We start from the raw sequence: 16854 nt of genomic DNA, 5'->3' as shown, positions 1-16854 counted from the left end.
TCTGTTTTTGTAAATAAAGTTTTATTGGAACACAGCCACGCCCATTTGTTTATATATTGTCTATGGCTGCCTTCAAGCTACAGTGGCAGAAATATTGTGATCTGCAAAGTCTAAAAAAATATTTACAATCTGATCTTTCAGGGGAAACGTTTGCCAACCCCTGTGCTCTAGGCGTCTGTCATCCACCATGGTTAAATATTAACTGCACAAACCAGCTTTATTAAAATGATCACTTAGAAGGAACTGTGTGAAGTATGGGTGGAAAAACGTGCTTTCATTGTTGTGTTTTGAGGGCTACACATTATAGAACCTAAGATGGGTTTGATTCCTATAACAAGGAGATTCACAAATAAGGGTCAGCTAGTCTACTGGTGCCTTCTAACTGGGCAATCCCATGCCTCTTAGACTGGCAGTGATTGTGTGCTGTGCAGTTCAGAGGAAGTGTTTTGTTTTGTTTTTCAGCATTTCCTGTTTCTAGGCCAGAGAGATGTAGACTCTAGAAGGGTAAATTTAATTTTATATAATTACTTAACAAGATAATATTCATAAATAAATCATAATAAGATTTAAGTGAAATATTCATAATAAAATTATTTTATTAACTTTTATGATTAGCCTATTTCTCAATTACATTTTTTAAAAATAATAGTTTAAAAATTCTGGATTAATGAGCTGAAAAGTTTTCCACATTTTATCAAAAGCAAAGGTTCCTCTTGACCTGTCCCTTTTCAGGCTGGAGCCTAGTTAAGAGCCTAGGCTGGCATTCAAGAGACTGGAGTTCTAGTCCTGCTTCCCAGGCTGATTCGCGACCGATGTGAATTAACTTTTGCAAGGCAATTGCCTCGTCTGTGAAATGAGAACCTGTGGACTAGATACGAGTGAGTCCCCAAACCTGGATGCTCGCTGGAATCCCCTGGAGAGGGTCTCCTTAAAAATATCCATTTCTAGCCTTCCCCCAAAAAACTCTCATGCTGATTTAGTAGTTTCTGGAGGGTTCGCAAGTGTGATGTGACTCAGCCAGGTTGGAAGGCCCTGGCCCAGATAAACTCTCAGAGCCCTCCTGGGCCTGACCCTGAGAGATCCTTTAAAGTTGGTAACAATGGACAAACATTTATTAGCGCTGGCCCTGTCCCTGGACATTGGAGCAGCAGAGAGGTGCTCACTATCGCTGCTACAGAGCTGCTGCTGCTACTGCTGGAAGACAGAAATTCCACCAGAACTGGAGGCCTCCTTTACAATTTACAAATTGCATTCATGTAGAATTTAATTTAACCCTCTTAGCAATTCTGTGAAGTCAATCAAGAATTAATATCCTGTTTATGAGTGGCCCTGAGTCTCAGAGTTTAAGGGACTTTCTCAGTCACTAACGTTACAAGGCTAAGATTTGAACTCGGGTTTTCTGATTCTAAATCCAGTTCTCTTTCTATTACAAGCATTCATGCAAATAACAGAAGGAAGTGAACCCATATGGGTAGAGGACATAGGGAAGGGGGAAAGTACCAAAGAGGGTTATTGATAAAATAACAAAACTCAAAGACCTGGCCCCGTGATGAAAACTGGACTCCATCTTATCCCATAGTGGTCTGTGTGGGATTCAAGTATAAAAATATAAGCTTAGGTCAGAGGGAGGGCCTGGATTAGGGTGAGGCGGGTGAGGTGCCTCCAGTGCACAATTTAAAGGGCACTCACTCTCAGGGTCCTGCAGTGCAGGGTCAGCTCCTGAGAGTTAGGGCCTCTTTAAATGTTGCACCCCAGGCGCCTCACTGGCCTCACCCTAGTCCTGGCCCTGATCAGAGGCAAAGAACCTGTGCTTATTGTGTTTATGGACCCTTAGCTCCCTGATGCCCTTCTTACAGAGCAGATTGGGGGCTTATTCAGCTTGTGAAGCAGTAAGCCCACTGGCATCCACCAGAGTGTGACTTTGATTATTAAAGATAGAGCAGTTCAGAGTTGGAGGATGTCACTTGTACCTGCCTGTGACCTGGTTTCCCTAGCTGGTCAATCCAGGCAAGTCACTTAACCTCTCTGGGCCTTATCTGAACAATGGAAAGTAACACAGTACCATGAAAGGAGAGGAGACCACCTTAAGTCAGCACTTCTAAAATTTGGGGATGTGAGAGTTTAAAACTCTCCTTGATGACTGGCACCAAGCATATTTGTGGAGTTAAGTCCAAATTTACTACCTGTGTGTGTATTACAGTTAATTACCAACTGTTAGGCAGCCTAAGGGCAACTTAAAAGAGGGATAGCAGCTGTGAAAGTAAAATCATGTCAAGAGGCTTGAATTTGTTCTTAAGTAACTGCTCTGACTCAGATGTGTGGGGATGTTTTGTTTGCGAGTTTATTTCCTAGTTGACAGAATCATACATTTGAAAACTCGTGTTGATGAAGATTATTGGCAAGTTGATCAGTTGCAAGTAAGCAGGATGGACACTGTCATATGGCTATTAATTAATGACTTTTTTTTAAAAAGCTATCTGCCTGCTGAACTGGGAGAAGAAACTGATAACATACATGCAGAAGGAATATTTTTGCAAAATGTGCTGTCATTGAATGTCTAACGTGAAAGGAAATTGCCTTTCGGAGAAGCAGCTAATACTCACTTTTGAACAGATGTTTACAGCATTGTATTTCTCCAAGTTTATAAGGGACTGGATCTCCAGCACTGTGAAACGTTCAGTTCACCCATTCGGATGTCCAGGACAAAGTCTAATTCAGCCTAATGATCACATAGGTCTAGGGAACAAGTCTGAAAAAGTTAATGCTTGATCTGTAACTGGTTCTCTTGGGGAGGGGCCTTAAGCTTGAATAGGAATTTATGGTATTTAAAATGTTTCTTCATGAAGGATTTTCCATTTGGAAAATGGAAAATTTTACTGTGTGTGCCCTGCTAGGTAACTTGTTGGAACACCCCTCCACTAATGAGTAGAGGTGAATCATTCCATTTTACTCTCTGGTCGCCTGTGGAAGCAGTGCATTCCCCCTTCTCAAACTGAGGCATGTTTATTTGTTTGAATGATGTCCAGTTGGCTGGCTTGGTTAAGACTGTGTTTCAGACATTTTGGCTGGTGCCCCTCCAAGAAATGAAGTGGCACCAGAGGGCAGCAGCAGCAGTAAGGAAAAGGAATAAAATAGCTGGAATAACCTTGAGGGCGATGTCTTTGTGTCTCCAGGCGCCCGTTTCCACCGGGAGATCGAGTCACCTTCAATGGGAGAGACTGTCTCTGTCAGCTCTGTGCACAGCCGATGTCGTCCAGCCCTAAAGAAACCTCCTGCTCCGGCAGTAAGTGCCCCAGCCACCCCTTGACATAAATTCCTTCGTACCTCAAAGGTAGCTTAGGCAAGTACCTTCCTTTCTGAGAAACTCTGTTAGCTGGAGCCAAGAGTAGTCCTATCGAAGGCATTTTCAGTTGTAAGATGTGACCTGTGGAGAAGCCTTCACTAAAACCCATGCAGCGAGAAGGATCTCCCTTATTTCAAAAAGACATAAATAGAATTGGATATCAAACTGTACCTTTTGACAGTAAATGAAGGAAAAAGAATTCCAAAACTTTACATTAGAAATGCCCATCTCTAGTCATGGGGGTTGAGATGTGAGAGCATTTGGTGGTGAAGTGATTGAGATCTCTATGTATTAAAAACTGTCCCTGGGGCCGGGCTGGTGGCATAGTGGTTAGGTTCACGTGCTCCACTTCAGTGGCCCAGGGTTCCCAGATTTGGATCCTGGGCACAGACCTATGCACTGCTTATCAAGCCATGCTGTGGCAGGTGTCCCACATATAAAGTGGAGGAGGATGGGCACGGATGTTAGCCCAGGGCCAATCTTCCTCACCAAAAAAAAGCTATTCCTGCTATGCCTAGGGCTAATGTGATGGTTTATACTTCCCCTTACATAATTCTTTATTCTTTATCGCCCTTGATGATTCTCTCCTCACCTGGAGGGTTTCTGACATTTAGTCATTGAACAGCTACTCTGCTGAGCGCACCTACAATGTGTGTTGCTGTTCACACTGGAGATATAGGTGTGAACAAAACAAACCCTGCATCCTCAGGAATCTTCCTTTCTAGTGGGAGCAGATAGACAATAAATGCATACACAAAAATATGTAATATGTGGAGAAATTAAAGTAGGAAGAAAAAGCAGGGTAAAGGGGCTGCATTTATAGGGGGCAATCAGAGGAGACCTCTCTTAAAAGGTGACACTTAAGGAGAGATGTGAAGACAGTGAGGGAACAAGCTATACATACATGGTGGGATTTGTGATTCCTTATGACAAGGTCTTGTCCGACCTGTAGGAATCCCAAGAAAACCAACTTCCCCCAAAATAAAAATAATGGCCAATTGCACTGTTTCTTCTAGTAATTAACACCGGGTAGGTCAGTTAACTTTTTTTATGTGTGAGGAAGATCAGCCCTGAGCTAACATCCATGCCAATCCTCCTCTTTTTGCTGAGGAAGACAGGCTCTGAGCTAACATCTGTTGCCAATCCTCCTCCTTTTTTTTCCCCTTTTTCTCCCCAAAACCCCCGTAGATAGTTGTATGTCATAGTTGCACATCCTGCTAGTTGCTGTCTGCGGGACACGGCCTCAGCATGGCCCGACAAGCAGTGCGTCGGTGGGCCCCCAGGATCTGAACCCGGGCCGCCAGCAGGGGAACGCGTGCACTTAACCGCTAAGCTACAAGTGAACTGGCCAGCCCCCAGTTAGCTTTTAAGTGAGATGTGTTCTGAACTCTGGACAGCAAGCAAAGAAGCTCTACTTCCATCTCTTTCCTGGGGCATTGGGAAGTGGCCTGGAGGTTTGCCTTGGTTTCTAGTGGATTTTTCCCTGGCAGACCTGGAAAACCCCCTTTAAGCCCTGCCAGTCTCGGTACGTAAGAATGAGATAAACCTCTTCTGCTCCAGAGGAATTCTGTGCAGTTTGTAACGGTGATTCCAAATCTTCCTGTTAAAGGAGAAGAATCCTTATACTTGTTAAAAATAAGAATGTTCTGACCAACACATTTGCATGGAAATTGGATTTTGACCGTTGGGAGGAAAGAAGAAAATAAACGTATTAGTGCATCTTATTCAATACACATGACTGGATCCTCAGCATGTGAATTTATATGCCCGGCTGATAAATAATAGCAGCCTGGGTAGAACAATTGCTACAAAGCGGGGCACAATGCTAGACCCCCAGCAGGCCTTCGAGTCCTTCACTGTTCTTCCCTACCCTGCTCTAAGCAGGTCATTGGGAAGGTGAACTGCATGGGAATAGTCACTCGTTGTGTGGGAGGGCTTGCTTTGAAAGTACATTAACAAAAACGTTGGAGGAATTCTTCAGCCTAGTTAAGAAAAAGAGGATTTTATGAGTCCCAGGATAGGATGACAGCTGTAACAGAGGATCGTGTCCACCGGCCCATAAGAATGGCTGCATCCTCAAATTCCATGGAGTCTTTTAGTACAACTCTCTTTCTTGATGGGGGTGGGAATTGAGGCTCATGGGCGTACTCAAGCTATCCAACAATAAGATAGGACTAGAGGCAGGTTTTTTGACCTCTGGTTTGGGGCTCTTTTTGATTTTATCTAATACTCTTCATTGTTTAATTTAAGAAATAGAAGCGAAATGTTTTTAAAAGCTTCCGGTCCAGTCCTCTCCATCCATGCAATTTGGGAACATGTTTCCTAGTCACAGTTCTACCAAAATGGTTATTCTAATTTTTATTAAACATTTCTTTGCTTTATCTATATTTTCTATTTTTATATGACACATGTTATGCATATAAAAAAGAAATAAAAAGTGTAAGGGTAAAAATATATCATCATCAAATTCATCACATTTCTAATGCTAAATTTAACAATTCCTACTTATATGAAAATTGATGGACCGAGTCATATTTTCTCCTCTGCTCCCAATGGATGAAATCCCAATTCTATGCAACTGCTTTGGTCAGACCATTTTTATTTTCAACAAGTACTTGTCTCTTTAAATAAGTACTCAAATAGCATTTATAGGGCGTGTGGGCGTCTGTAAAAGAGAGAGCTCTTATATATGGATACACACATGCAAAATGCCCAAATGAGGCAGGCACACAAATACTGGAGGAAGGGAATTTTCAGCAAGTTTCTAAAATTCATTGGAGCATAACTAGAAAACAGTTGGTCGTTATTTGTAATTCTTTAAGAATTGCCCTATACTTTAAAACTATCCTAATATGACTTTGATTCTTATTTTAAAAAAAATTTTTTTTAACTTGGCGAAGCTTCCTAAATAAAAGCAAAAAATAACCTCTTCTTTGATAATGTTCACAAAGTCGATGACATATATCAGAGAGCCAAGGTCATCTTTTTCCTTTGAAATGTTCTTTCAAAAATGAGTTTCCTTTCTGAACCACAATTTTATTTCACATTCTGTGGCTGGTTTTCCATAATCACTGGGAGGTGAAGACAGCGGGAGAGGGAGAGAAGAAGCGTCGAGTGGCTGACAGAAGCCAAGTCAATGACATGATAAGAATGTACGCAAAGTAGTCTTCCGTTTCAGCTTACTGGATAGAGATGCAGTTTCTGTTGCAGCCACTCAGGGCCTGCCATGTCTGTAGTGCTCTGATTTAGGGAGAACTCCCAGTGGAGTGCCTGTGATGTCAGGGGCACTCTGCTCCATGCTTCCTTCCACCTTAAAATAATTCTTATAACCTTTATATCTATTTCATTTTTCTTCATCAAGCATTCCCATAGTACTCACTGTGAATCAGGCAGTGTGTAACTCGTCTACAAATTTTAACTCATTTAATCCTCATAATGACCTTTTAGGTTGGTACTAAAACTGTCTCCTTTTCACAGATGAAGAAAGAAAGGGCCAGAGAGGTTAAGTAATTTGCCCAAGATTACACAGACAGTACGTGGTAGAGCTGGGATACAAACCCAGGCTGTCTGGCCCCTGGGTTTGTATCCCAGGGGATGCCATGATGCCACGCTACACCCCTCCTGATATTTATGTTATAGTGTGGGTATCACTCTCTGATTTTCAAAGACGCAGGTGCTGAGCCTTGGAGCGATGACCTGGCATGTCTGCAGATTTATCCAAGTATCTGTCTCCAAGGGCTGTGCGCTTTCTACATGCCATAATCGCCTCCCTGTTGTAGCAAGACTTGGTGAATGGAAACCATCAGGAAGTTATTCATAGGAACAAACTGCTTCAATTAAGGATTATTGCCCCTGAATTAGTTAAAACTGTTGCTGCATCCAGTCTAATGCACTTTGAATTCAATAAGCAATAAACATTATATAACATGGAGATAATAATAGAAGTTATCTTACAGGATTGTGATGAACATTAATTAAACTGCTTTTACTATTAATAAAAAACAAATCAATAGCCTATGTCTAGCTGATCCATGCTTTAAAAATAAAAATATATGTCCAGAAGATATTATGCTCTACCAGAAGGTTACGTACACTCCTCTAAAGCTTAATTCCACTCTGTTCTTCATGTGTTTGCCAGTAAACTGAGGGACTGGATTCCCATGGGTTAAGGACCCAGGTGAGGGGGAAGTCTGTGTGTGGCAACCTAGAGCATAGGGAATCGGGTTGGATCGTCGTTTCCTACACAGCTCTTGTCTATTTCAGGCATCTGAGCAGGAGTGGGCTGCTGTGTACAATCACCCTGTCCGTTTCAAAGGGTGTATGACTAGCGTCTGATTGCATGTGGGTTTGGCGGATTGACACGGGCAACACCCACACACAAATACATCCAAACCCATCTTCCTCCCTTTACCCCCCTCTGTGCAGCACTGTCATTATTCCAACTGCAATTGGAACTCCTACAGGTATCAGGGCACGTGCTCGACTTGGACTGAATTTAAAGCATTCCAGATAGAGTCACGTGCGTGTTTCAAAGCAGAGGAAGAATTTTTCAGTTATTTTACTTTTCTATTTGGTGCAATAGCTTTTAATAGTTGCAAGATAATTTTTCTTTTCTTTTTATACTCTCTCTCAAAAAATCATGTACAGATTGAGTGGGACTTGTCTGCTGAGGCACCTAACAATAGGTGGAGTGGGGAGGATCTGATGTTGGGTCAGGTCCTGGCTCTGCCACTTACTAGCGGTCTCTTTACCTCTCCATCCTCCATTTCCTTTTCTGTAAAGTGGGATAGTATTAGGTACCTACTTTGTAGGATTAAATGAGTACATGTATAAAAATGCTGTGTGCTTATAAAACAATAACTTACTGTTCAGGCATTAATTTCTGAATTTTTGTGTAAGACAGTCTCTACTTTTTGTGACTCTGATTTTTTCACTCTGCTGTTCATGATTGGCTGTCTTTATCTGCTCATTTGATATTTCCCAGCAATATAAAAACCAATGAAGGTAGGAACACATCAACACATGGATAGCCCATGGATTGTTGGAGTCTGACTCATGGTGATGTGCTTTATGGCAGGGTCTCCAAAAACAGATCTGTTCCTCCTTCTTTAGACATTTTTTTCTGTAGGATAGGGTGGCAGAGGATGCTTGATGGGCACTGCTAAAGAGTATGGGTTCTGGACAGGTTGTTGGCTGGTTCTAATCCCAGTTCTACCACTTACTGTGTGGCCTTGAGAACTCAATCTCGCTTTGCCTCCTTTTCTTTGCCTATAAAATAGGAAACAATATTTCCTTTCTCAATGGGTTGTTGTGGGGATTAATATCAGGAAAGTCCTTAAAAGATTCATGACACCTAGTAAGTCTATATATATGTTAACCATTATTCTTTAAGGAAGTTACAAGACTAGAACTTGAGCTTAAGGATATTCAGAGTCAGAAAGGAAAAAAGGAAGAAGGCATAGCATGTGGTTAAGAACGTAGGCTCTACAGTTCAGAATGCCTGGGTTGAAGCCTAGTCCTACCGATGCTAGCCATGGAGCCTTGGGCAAGTTATTTGATGTCTCAGAACCTCAGTGCCCTCATCCTACAACTGGAAAATAGTATTTCTAAAGGTTGTTATGAGGATTAAATGAGATACTGCATGGGACGACAGTCTAAATGTGGGAAGGTACTTGTAACAGCAGTGCAGGGGGAAACCCAGACAGAACCAATGCTTTGTTGTTCCATGTCTTGAGAAGTGAAATTGGAAAGATAGAGTGACGGGGCCAGGTCTCAGGAGGCCTTGAGGAGTTTGGCAATGAGGAGCTCCTGTGGATAGTTTTTAACCTCGAGGATGACCAGATGAAAATAATGTGCTAGAAAGATTAAGGTGGTAATGGCGGTAGTGGCATGCAAAATCAGTGATTTGGCATCAGTGATCAGGGTTGAGGAGACCATTGATTGTGGGTACAGGTAATGGCTATGAGAAAAGATGAGGAAGGCGAATAAAAGGCCTATGTCAAAGAAAGATATAGTCTGTCGTTTATTCATTCAACAAACATGAGCTCCTACCGTTTTCCAGGCACCAGCCAAATTCTTTTATACACAGTTAACGTAATATATTACTATGGTACATTTGTCACAACCAAGAAACCAACATTAGTACATAACCTGTTGCATTTTAATTGTTTAGATGTGTGCCCACCTCCACCACCAAGATTATGAACTCATTGACTATAAGGACCCTGTTGTCTTTCTCTGTTATATAAGGCCTAGCACATAAATCAAAAGCTGTTCCTATCTCTAAACTGGGCTAATAACAATCTTTTTTCAAATGGGTTTAAGTGTTCATTGTAAAATAATACAAATATTGCGGAAAAGTACAAAGAAGGAGATAAAAATCACCTGAAATCTCATCACCAGGAGATCTCCTCTATTAACGTTTTGGTGCACATTCTTCTGGATATTGCTCTAAGTGCTATAGACATGTACAATTTTACATAAATTCTTCCCATAGCATTTTATTCACATGTCTTCTTGTCAAAATCATTTATTTTTTTGAGTGTCACACAAAAGGCCAAAAGCCTTGAATTTGCTTAGGCCCCTTGGCACCAGGGCTAGTTCACGTGTGTCCTGGCCAAAGCTGTGCTTTGCATTTCTATTATGATGCTTATTACCCATTATAGCCCTGTTAGTTCTTTATATGTTTATCTCTCCAACCAGACTATGAGCTCCTTAATAGCGAGGACTGTATTTTTTTGTCCTTATGAATAGCGCTGTGCACGTAGCAAGTGCACGAATGTTCATTGGGTGAGTGAATTGATGCCATCCCGGGAGAACCTTTGAGGAAGGAGATTTCAGCTCCCAGGGCCGAAATGTTGAGTTCTGACTGCTGCTTGAATGAAGATGACTTTTGTGGTTTTGTAAAATTAGATAGGTACAGTTTGAGTGCATGGGAGGTAAGGTATATTGGTATGTTTAAGCTTTTATTTTCTCATCTTATTCACAAGCTTTTTCCCTTATTTAATACAAAAGAAAAGCGGTTATTGCTTTAGATAAATTTGTTGGTGACAGAATCACAAGTTTTTTTTAAAAAAAGTAGAAATGTAAGGAATTGTATTTCCCCAACTTTGAGTGGGAGGTTGGAGGGAGGCCTTACCTCTCTGGGTTTTCAGGTGCCAGCCCCTGGCCTGGAGGGGCAGGGATCTCACCTGGCTTGGCAGTTCCGGTATTGCTCTACTAGGTATGGAATGGGGTGTTGAGACAGTTTGGAATTTACATAGTAGCCAGAGGTTCATTACAGAGAAACAAGGTGTGTTGCAAAAAGGAACATTAACATTCAGATTTTTCAGACTAAAGTCTATAACAATTATGAGTCAGACATAAAGATCCCAGAGTGACACATCTTTTCACTTAACCAGAGCCTCAATTATCTCAGTTGCAAGACAGGAAGAAAAGTTCCTGCTTTCTAAGGAATGCGTACAACTAAATGGAAAAAAGTGAAAGTGGGTACAAAAAGTGTTTTCAGCGGATGCAAAGTTAATGGCATTTTGTTATTTGCTATTTTTGTTTCCCTAGATATGCCTCTTATGTAATAAGACCCACAGCTTCTAACAACTTATCAGTAAAACTAGAATTTCAGTGATTGAAACAGCAGTCATTCCCCAGTTTAATTTTAATTTTTCAGTAGCGGTAAAGATTTAGCTGTTCAAAGGACTGCTGTGTATACCTATAGCTGTATATTCTGATAGACTCTCCCCAGAAAGATGTTGAGAAATTGCTATTAGTACTTGTCTCCAGCAGGGAGGGAGGGAGTGGCTGGGAGACAGGGAAGGAAGGAAATTATTTTTACTATATGAAAAACAATTTTTTAACCATGGGTATGTATTACCTATTTAAAACCCAAGTACATTAAAAATAAAATAATGTTAATTTTAACATTTAGAATGTTATAAATAATAAATAATAAAATAAAAGGCCCATTCTAGGTGGAAGTCTCGCTGCAGTTTACCCTTGCTCTGACCTTCAGCCGTGTGTGTGTATTAAGTGACTGGTCACAGGATGAAAGTCCTGAAACTAACGTTCTACCCCTTCTTTTCTTCTTCCTGTCTTTGGAGTAAATGAGCTGATGTTGACTAATGAGTACTGAACCTGAGAAACTGACGTAAAACTCAAGTATGGTTTCCTCTTTGGCAGGAGCCCATGTATGCTGGGTGACCACAGCCAGTTAAAGATTTATCATAAAAGTCTTCACAAGGTTAAAGTTTACAACTGAGTTAGGGAAATCAGTGCAGGAACAAACCTTCTTGGTACTTTTTTTTTTTATGGAGGTGAAATTCACATAACAAAAAATTAACCATTTTACAGTGAACGTTTTAGAACCTTCATAATGTTGTACAACACCACCTTTATCTAGTTCCAAAACATCTTCATCAGCCCAAAAGAAAATCCCGTACCCATTAAGCAGTTACTCCCTATTCGCTCCTCCTCTCAGCCCCTGGTGACTAGCAATCTGCTTTTGTTTCTATGCATTTACCTATTCTGGATATTTTGTATAAATGGAATCTTACATATGTGGCCTTGGGTTTCTCTCTTCTTCCATTTAGCATAATGTTTTCAAAGTTCATCCAAGATGTAGCATTCATCAGTACTAGATTTCTTTTTATGGCTGAATAATATTCCATTGTATGGAGAGACCACAATTTGTTTATTCATTCTTCTGCTAACTAGACATTTAGGTTGTTTCCACCTTTTTGGCTATTGTGAACAGTGCTGCTATGAACATGCGTGTATGAGTATTTGTTTGAGTCCCTGTTTGTAATTCATTTGGGTCTTGGTATAACTTTCAGAGGGGTATGCTAAGGACTGTCACAAATCTTGAAAGCAGTGGCTACCACCCCCCACAAACTGTTGGGCTGGTGTCCTCTAGTGTCCACAGTGTGGCTGTGGATTGGGCACTGCTGAATGGCCCCAGGTGATCGCGAGTAGCAGCCTTCTCCTGGGGCTCCTGTCTTTCTTCCTCCCTTATTTGCTCACTCTCCCACTCTTCCTTCCTCTTTTCCACCTCCATTGCTGGCCATAGAGGAATACTTGGCCATTGCTCAGCCTGCTGGTAGAAGTCTGACCCCCATTTTTCCAAACCCTACCCAGAAAAGAGTATCAACAGTGCTGAGGACTCAGGCTGGGAGCTTCAGACACATTGCTTCTGTCTTCCTGCATAAATATGTGTAACAATTGCCCTTTTGAGGGGTGGCTCAGGGGTCAAATAATGTTTTCGAGGCATGTGTAAACTACACATTGTAGGCAGAAAGGAGAACTGCTCCAAGCCCGCAGAGTAGTACTGGTAGAGCCGTGTGCTAGGTGAGTGGTCACTTGCTCTGTCCTGGAGGAGGCCCCGTGACGAGAACCACCTGTCCACCGAAGCTATGGCCTGAACTTTTCACCCAGGCAGATTGGAAATCAGTATCCTTGAGGCTGCCATGTGACTGTAGCCTTTTCTGAGAGCATCCCATGATTGGGTCATAGCTCCTCTTGCTGTCCTTGTGGTATTTTCAGTCAAAAGAGAATCCTACTTTTAATCTTGGGTCGATCCCTGTGATGTTTGCATCATCAGAAATGATGCTGAGCAACCACATGGAACAAATGCAGACTGACAGTTCAGGGGAGGGGCCTGAAAAGCAATGATGCTCTGGGCCTGTCCTCCACCAGCTGGGCTTTTGCAATTGTTAGTTGGGAATTTTGAAGTTGTGAGTGTACTTATTAGGATGATGGTTTATTCCATACATTTAGCCCCTCCTTTTAGTTATAGTTCTGAAAATGTGCGTGTAAACAGACACACACAGAGTTCTCTTTGATAGGACCTTAAACCTAAAAATTGGAGCAGGTGAAAACAATAGTATTAATGTTTTATGCTAATATTTTTTATTTCTTATCAAAGAATCTCCATTACAGGAAATACAGGGGTGTTGTTATTTTTATTTGTTGTTCAGGGAAATGGAAGGGTGGCCGTTCAAGAGATTCTTTTGCAAGGCAGTGGACATTTTCTTTAAGCAGATATTAAAGTTCTCAGCTCCTAACTAGTTTTCAACATCCTTTCCAAAGTACTTGTTTGTTCCCTAAATATATACTCTCAAATATCTGGCATCCTTACTGTGTAAGGCACCCATATCATTCACCCTGTTCCAAGCAGGTCGTGAGAAATTCAACCTCCAGGGGCCAATCAGTTATTGAGTCCTATCCTGAGTGCTGTGGCATATTTGTGATCCATTCAAAGCCATCCTTCAAAGGTAATTAGCAGAGATGCTCAGACTCTCAATTCTAATGAGGTCTCAATTCTAATGAGGTTTTGGGGTGTGGGTCTGTGTTGGTACCAAGTCTGTAACAAACTATCTTCCATTTCTTTGATGCTCACCATCATGCCTAGAAGCATTAGCCATGGGATTCCTGCTTAATAAATTCATAATCAATTAAGGGAGAGGAAAGGCAAACAAGCAGTCTCCTTTTAATTTCCACTTCAGATCCTGGTCATAAATATGGGGAAAAAAACACACCCAATACTAGTTAAAGGAGAAAGCTCCTTGACCTTGAGAATCCATAATACTCCCAACAGAATTCTGTGAGCAGTGGTTTAGGGATTAGAATTGGAAGTTTCAAATGTGTAAATGGTCTATATTTATGAAACTTATGACCAAAGTAACTGAAATTCTATAAGTATATAGGATATACACTTTAAAAGGAGGACAGATAGGATTTATTGCCAAATACTAGATTACAGAGGACTTGGAAAATGGCTGCTGCCAAGCCTGCCTTCACTTTTCCAGATGAAGGCTGATAATCTATTGCTATTATGGCCATGAAAACTTGTTTGTTGTGCAGTATTGTTTTCCAAAGACAACAAGAACCTTCACTTAAAATAGCAGGTCAGAGGCTGCTCTGGCTTACGATGTTTCCGTTGTGGCCATCAAGACAGCAAAGGGAGTAACTGACCTGAGCAGGGACATGGGTGGTTGTGGAAAGTCTGGTTCAAGGTTACATATTCAGGCAGCACATAAACCTTTTAAAATAATTCTGGGTCATTGTTAGTGAATTTGAGATATAAATTATTTAGAGCATTAAGACCCCTTTTATAGAATGGCAAACACATTGCACTTACATGAACACTCTGACTGCCCCCCCCAGCCAGTATTTGTCTTGTGACGTCACACTGCTTTTTTTTGGCTAATGGCAGCACAGAATTTCAGAAGTTAAAAAGTACTTTTGAAGATGAATTCTTGAAAAGTGCTTAGCCTAACACATTTGCAGTTTCACGTTCTGTTTTTACCCTCTACCTATCCTTATGGTGACCCCATACCCATGGTATTTGCCATGACATGCAAAAAGGAAAATTGTGGACTCATTTCAGTGACTCAGTTTAAATTTTTTAAAAAGTGGTCTGTGACCAGTCAATATTTGTCAACTCATAGATGTCTGGTTGGGAACCTGACAACACTAAACAGCCCAGATGAAGATGAAAGTCAACATTCACTTGCTAGATGGACATTTTTTTTTTTTTCTGCGAGGAAGATCAGCCCTGAGCTAACATCCATGCTAATCCTCCTCTTTTTGCTGAGAAAGACCAGCTCTGAGCTAACATCTATTGCCAATCCTCCTCCTTTTTTTCCCCCAAAGCCCCAGTAGATAGTTGTATGTCATAGTTGCACATCCTTCTAGTTGCTGTATGTGGGACGTGGCCTCAGCATGGCCAGAGAAGCGGTGTGTCGGAGCGTGCCCGAGATCTGAACCCAGGCCGCCAGTAGTGGAGCGTGCACACTTAACCGCTAAGCCACAGGGCTGGCCCCTAGATGGACATTCTTATCACTACTAAATGATGTGGCCATTTTGGTCAAGGAAAGGTTTTCAAATACCCAAGTCCTTTATACCTTAAAGATGTTAAAACTGTAGGCCAACTCTTATTAAAAAAATAACATAATAGAAGTCTAGACTTTTTTTTTAATCCATGGGTTATCAAATTCAAAAGCCTAAAAAAAAGTCCGGGCTGGTAATATAGGTGCATGTGGTTAGTGCAAGCATGACAATGGGTGGCAATTGGCATTTAGACCCTATGGAGAGATGGGAACCCTAGCAGACGGGAAATATCTGTCCTGTATAAAGCAGGCAGGCACAACGTGCCTCCATTTATTCCCATGAAGAAATCCACGTCAGAGGCTGATCTGACGTGTTGAAGGCGGCTTGTTAACCTAACAATTCGACCCACATTCAGGTCTCCCTTCCCTGTGTCCCTCCTTTTTCTCTCTTTTGGACAGAACAACTCTTCTCTAGCATTCTGCCTTCACTATTTTATCACACAAGATAATGGGAAATCCATGTTCCGTAGGAATAATTGCATGACAAGATACGATGTCATTAAATTCAGGACTCAAGTTAGCCAAACCCTGAAACTTGTTTGTTTTTTGTTTTCCTTGAAGCTCCTTAGATTGAGTCCTGGCCAGGCATAAAGTGCCTCAAGTTAACAGTCTATTAAAAGGACATCACTTGAATATTTTATAGAGCCTCCAAAGTCTTATTCCACTTTCTATTAATAACAGCCTAAATCTGAAATGATTTTGTTTCTATTTATTTTTTATCCATGTGTATAGCCATGAACTTGTGTGCTAATTTTTTTTGATGACGAATACAGTTTCTTTTTTTTTTTTTGTGAGGAAGATCGGCCCTGAGCTAACATCTGCCAATCCTGCTCTTTTTTTTTGCTGAGGAAGACTGGCCGTGGGCTAACATCCATGCTCATCTTCCTCCACTTTATATGGGACGCCGCCACAGCATGGCCTGACAAGCGGTGCATCAGTGGGCGCCCGGGATCCGAACTGGCGAACCCCGGGCCGTTGCAGCAGAGCACGCGCACTTAACCTCTTGTGTCATTGGGCCGGCCCTCGAATACAGTTTCTTTTTTATTATTATTTTTTAAAAACGATTTCAGAGAAAGCTTGAATTCTCTGGAACTTATATGGGCAACAGTTTCAATAGTAAAACTTGATTTTTTTAGTCCTAATTTTTAAAGTTTTACACGTAAAGAAGGAAATACTCTGAACTGACTCAAAATCCCTTTGGACATTTTATAATATCTCAGTATTTCAGCAAGCATCAATTAAATGAGTAAAGTCTCTCTCTGGTCCCTTTTACGATTTATGTTATGTTCATGATAATTCTCTACTTATACAATCTTTACCCTCAAGTGAACACCTCATGGCTGTTTTAGTCAACTGACAGCAGAAGAGGCAATAACCAGGAAAACAAACCCATCATTGGAGGTTTAAACCCAGAGAAGCCCTATAAGGTGTAAAGGCCTGAGTCATGCATGTGAAAACAGAAGATTCCCACTCTGCAGTTAATTCGACATTGTTTAGCTATCTGGCCCGGGCACACCCTGTGCCTTAGCTTCCTGTGTATAAAATGAAGCATTTATATCAAACAGTCTTCAAGGTCCCTCTGGCTCTCAAATGTTCTGTGATCTGTAATATGTGGATAATCACTGTCCT

General features: G+C 41.3%; 1 protein-coding gene across 2 annotated transcripts in view; it reads left to right on the top strand.

Moving 5' to 3' along the window:
- Positions 1-16854, top strand: part of ABLIM1 (actin binding LIM protein 1) — a 293279-nt gene that overhangs the window by 171001 nt on the left and 105424 nt on the right. For both annotated transcript variants that reach the window (XM_087432660.1, XM_087432658.1), the window contains exon 4: positions 3174-3283. In XM_087432660.1, the coding sequence (XP_087288786.1) occupies positions 3174-3283 (110 nt within the window). The remainder of the gene's footprint in view (positions 1-3173; positions 3284-16854) is intronic.

Source organism: Ceratotherium simum, chromosome 6 (assembly GCF_057802395.1).
Source record: "Ceratotherium simum simum isolate JZ-2026a chromosome 6, ASM5780239v1, whole genome shotgun sequence".
Classification (NCBI taxonomy): domain Eukaryota; kingdom Metazoa; phylum Chordata; class Mammalia; order Perissodactyla; family Rhinocerotidae; genus Ceratotherium; species Ceratotherium simum.
Note: the sequence above shows the minus strand (reverse complement) of the source record. Positions and strands in the feature narration are given on the sequence as shown.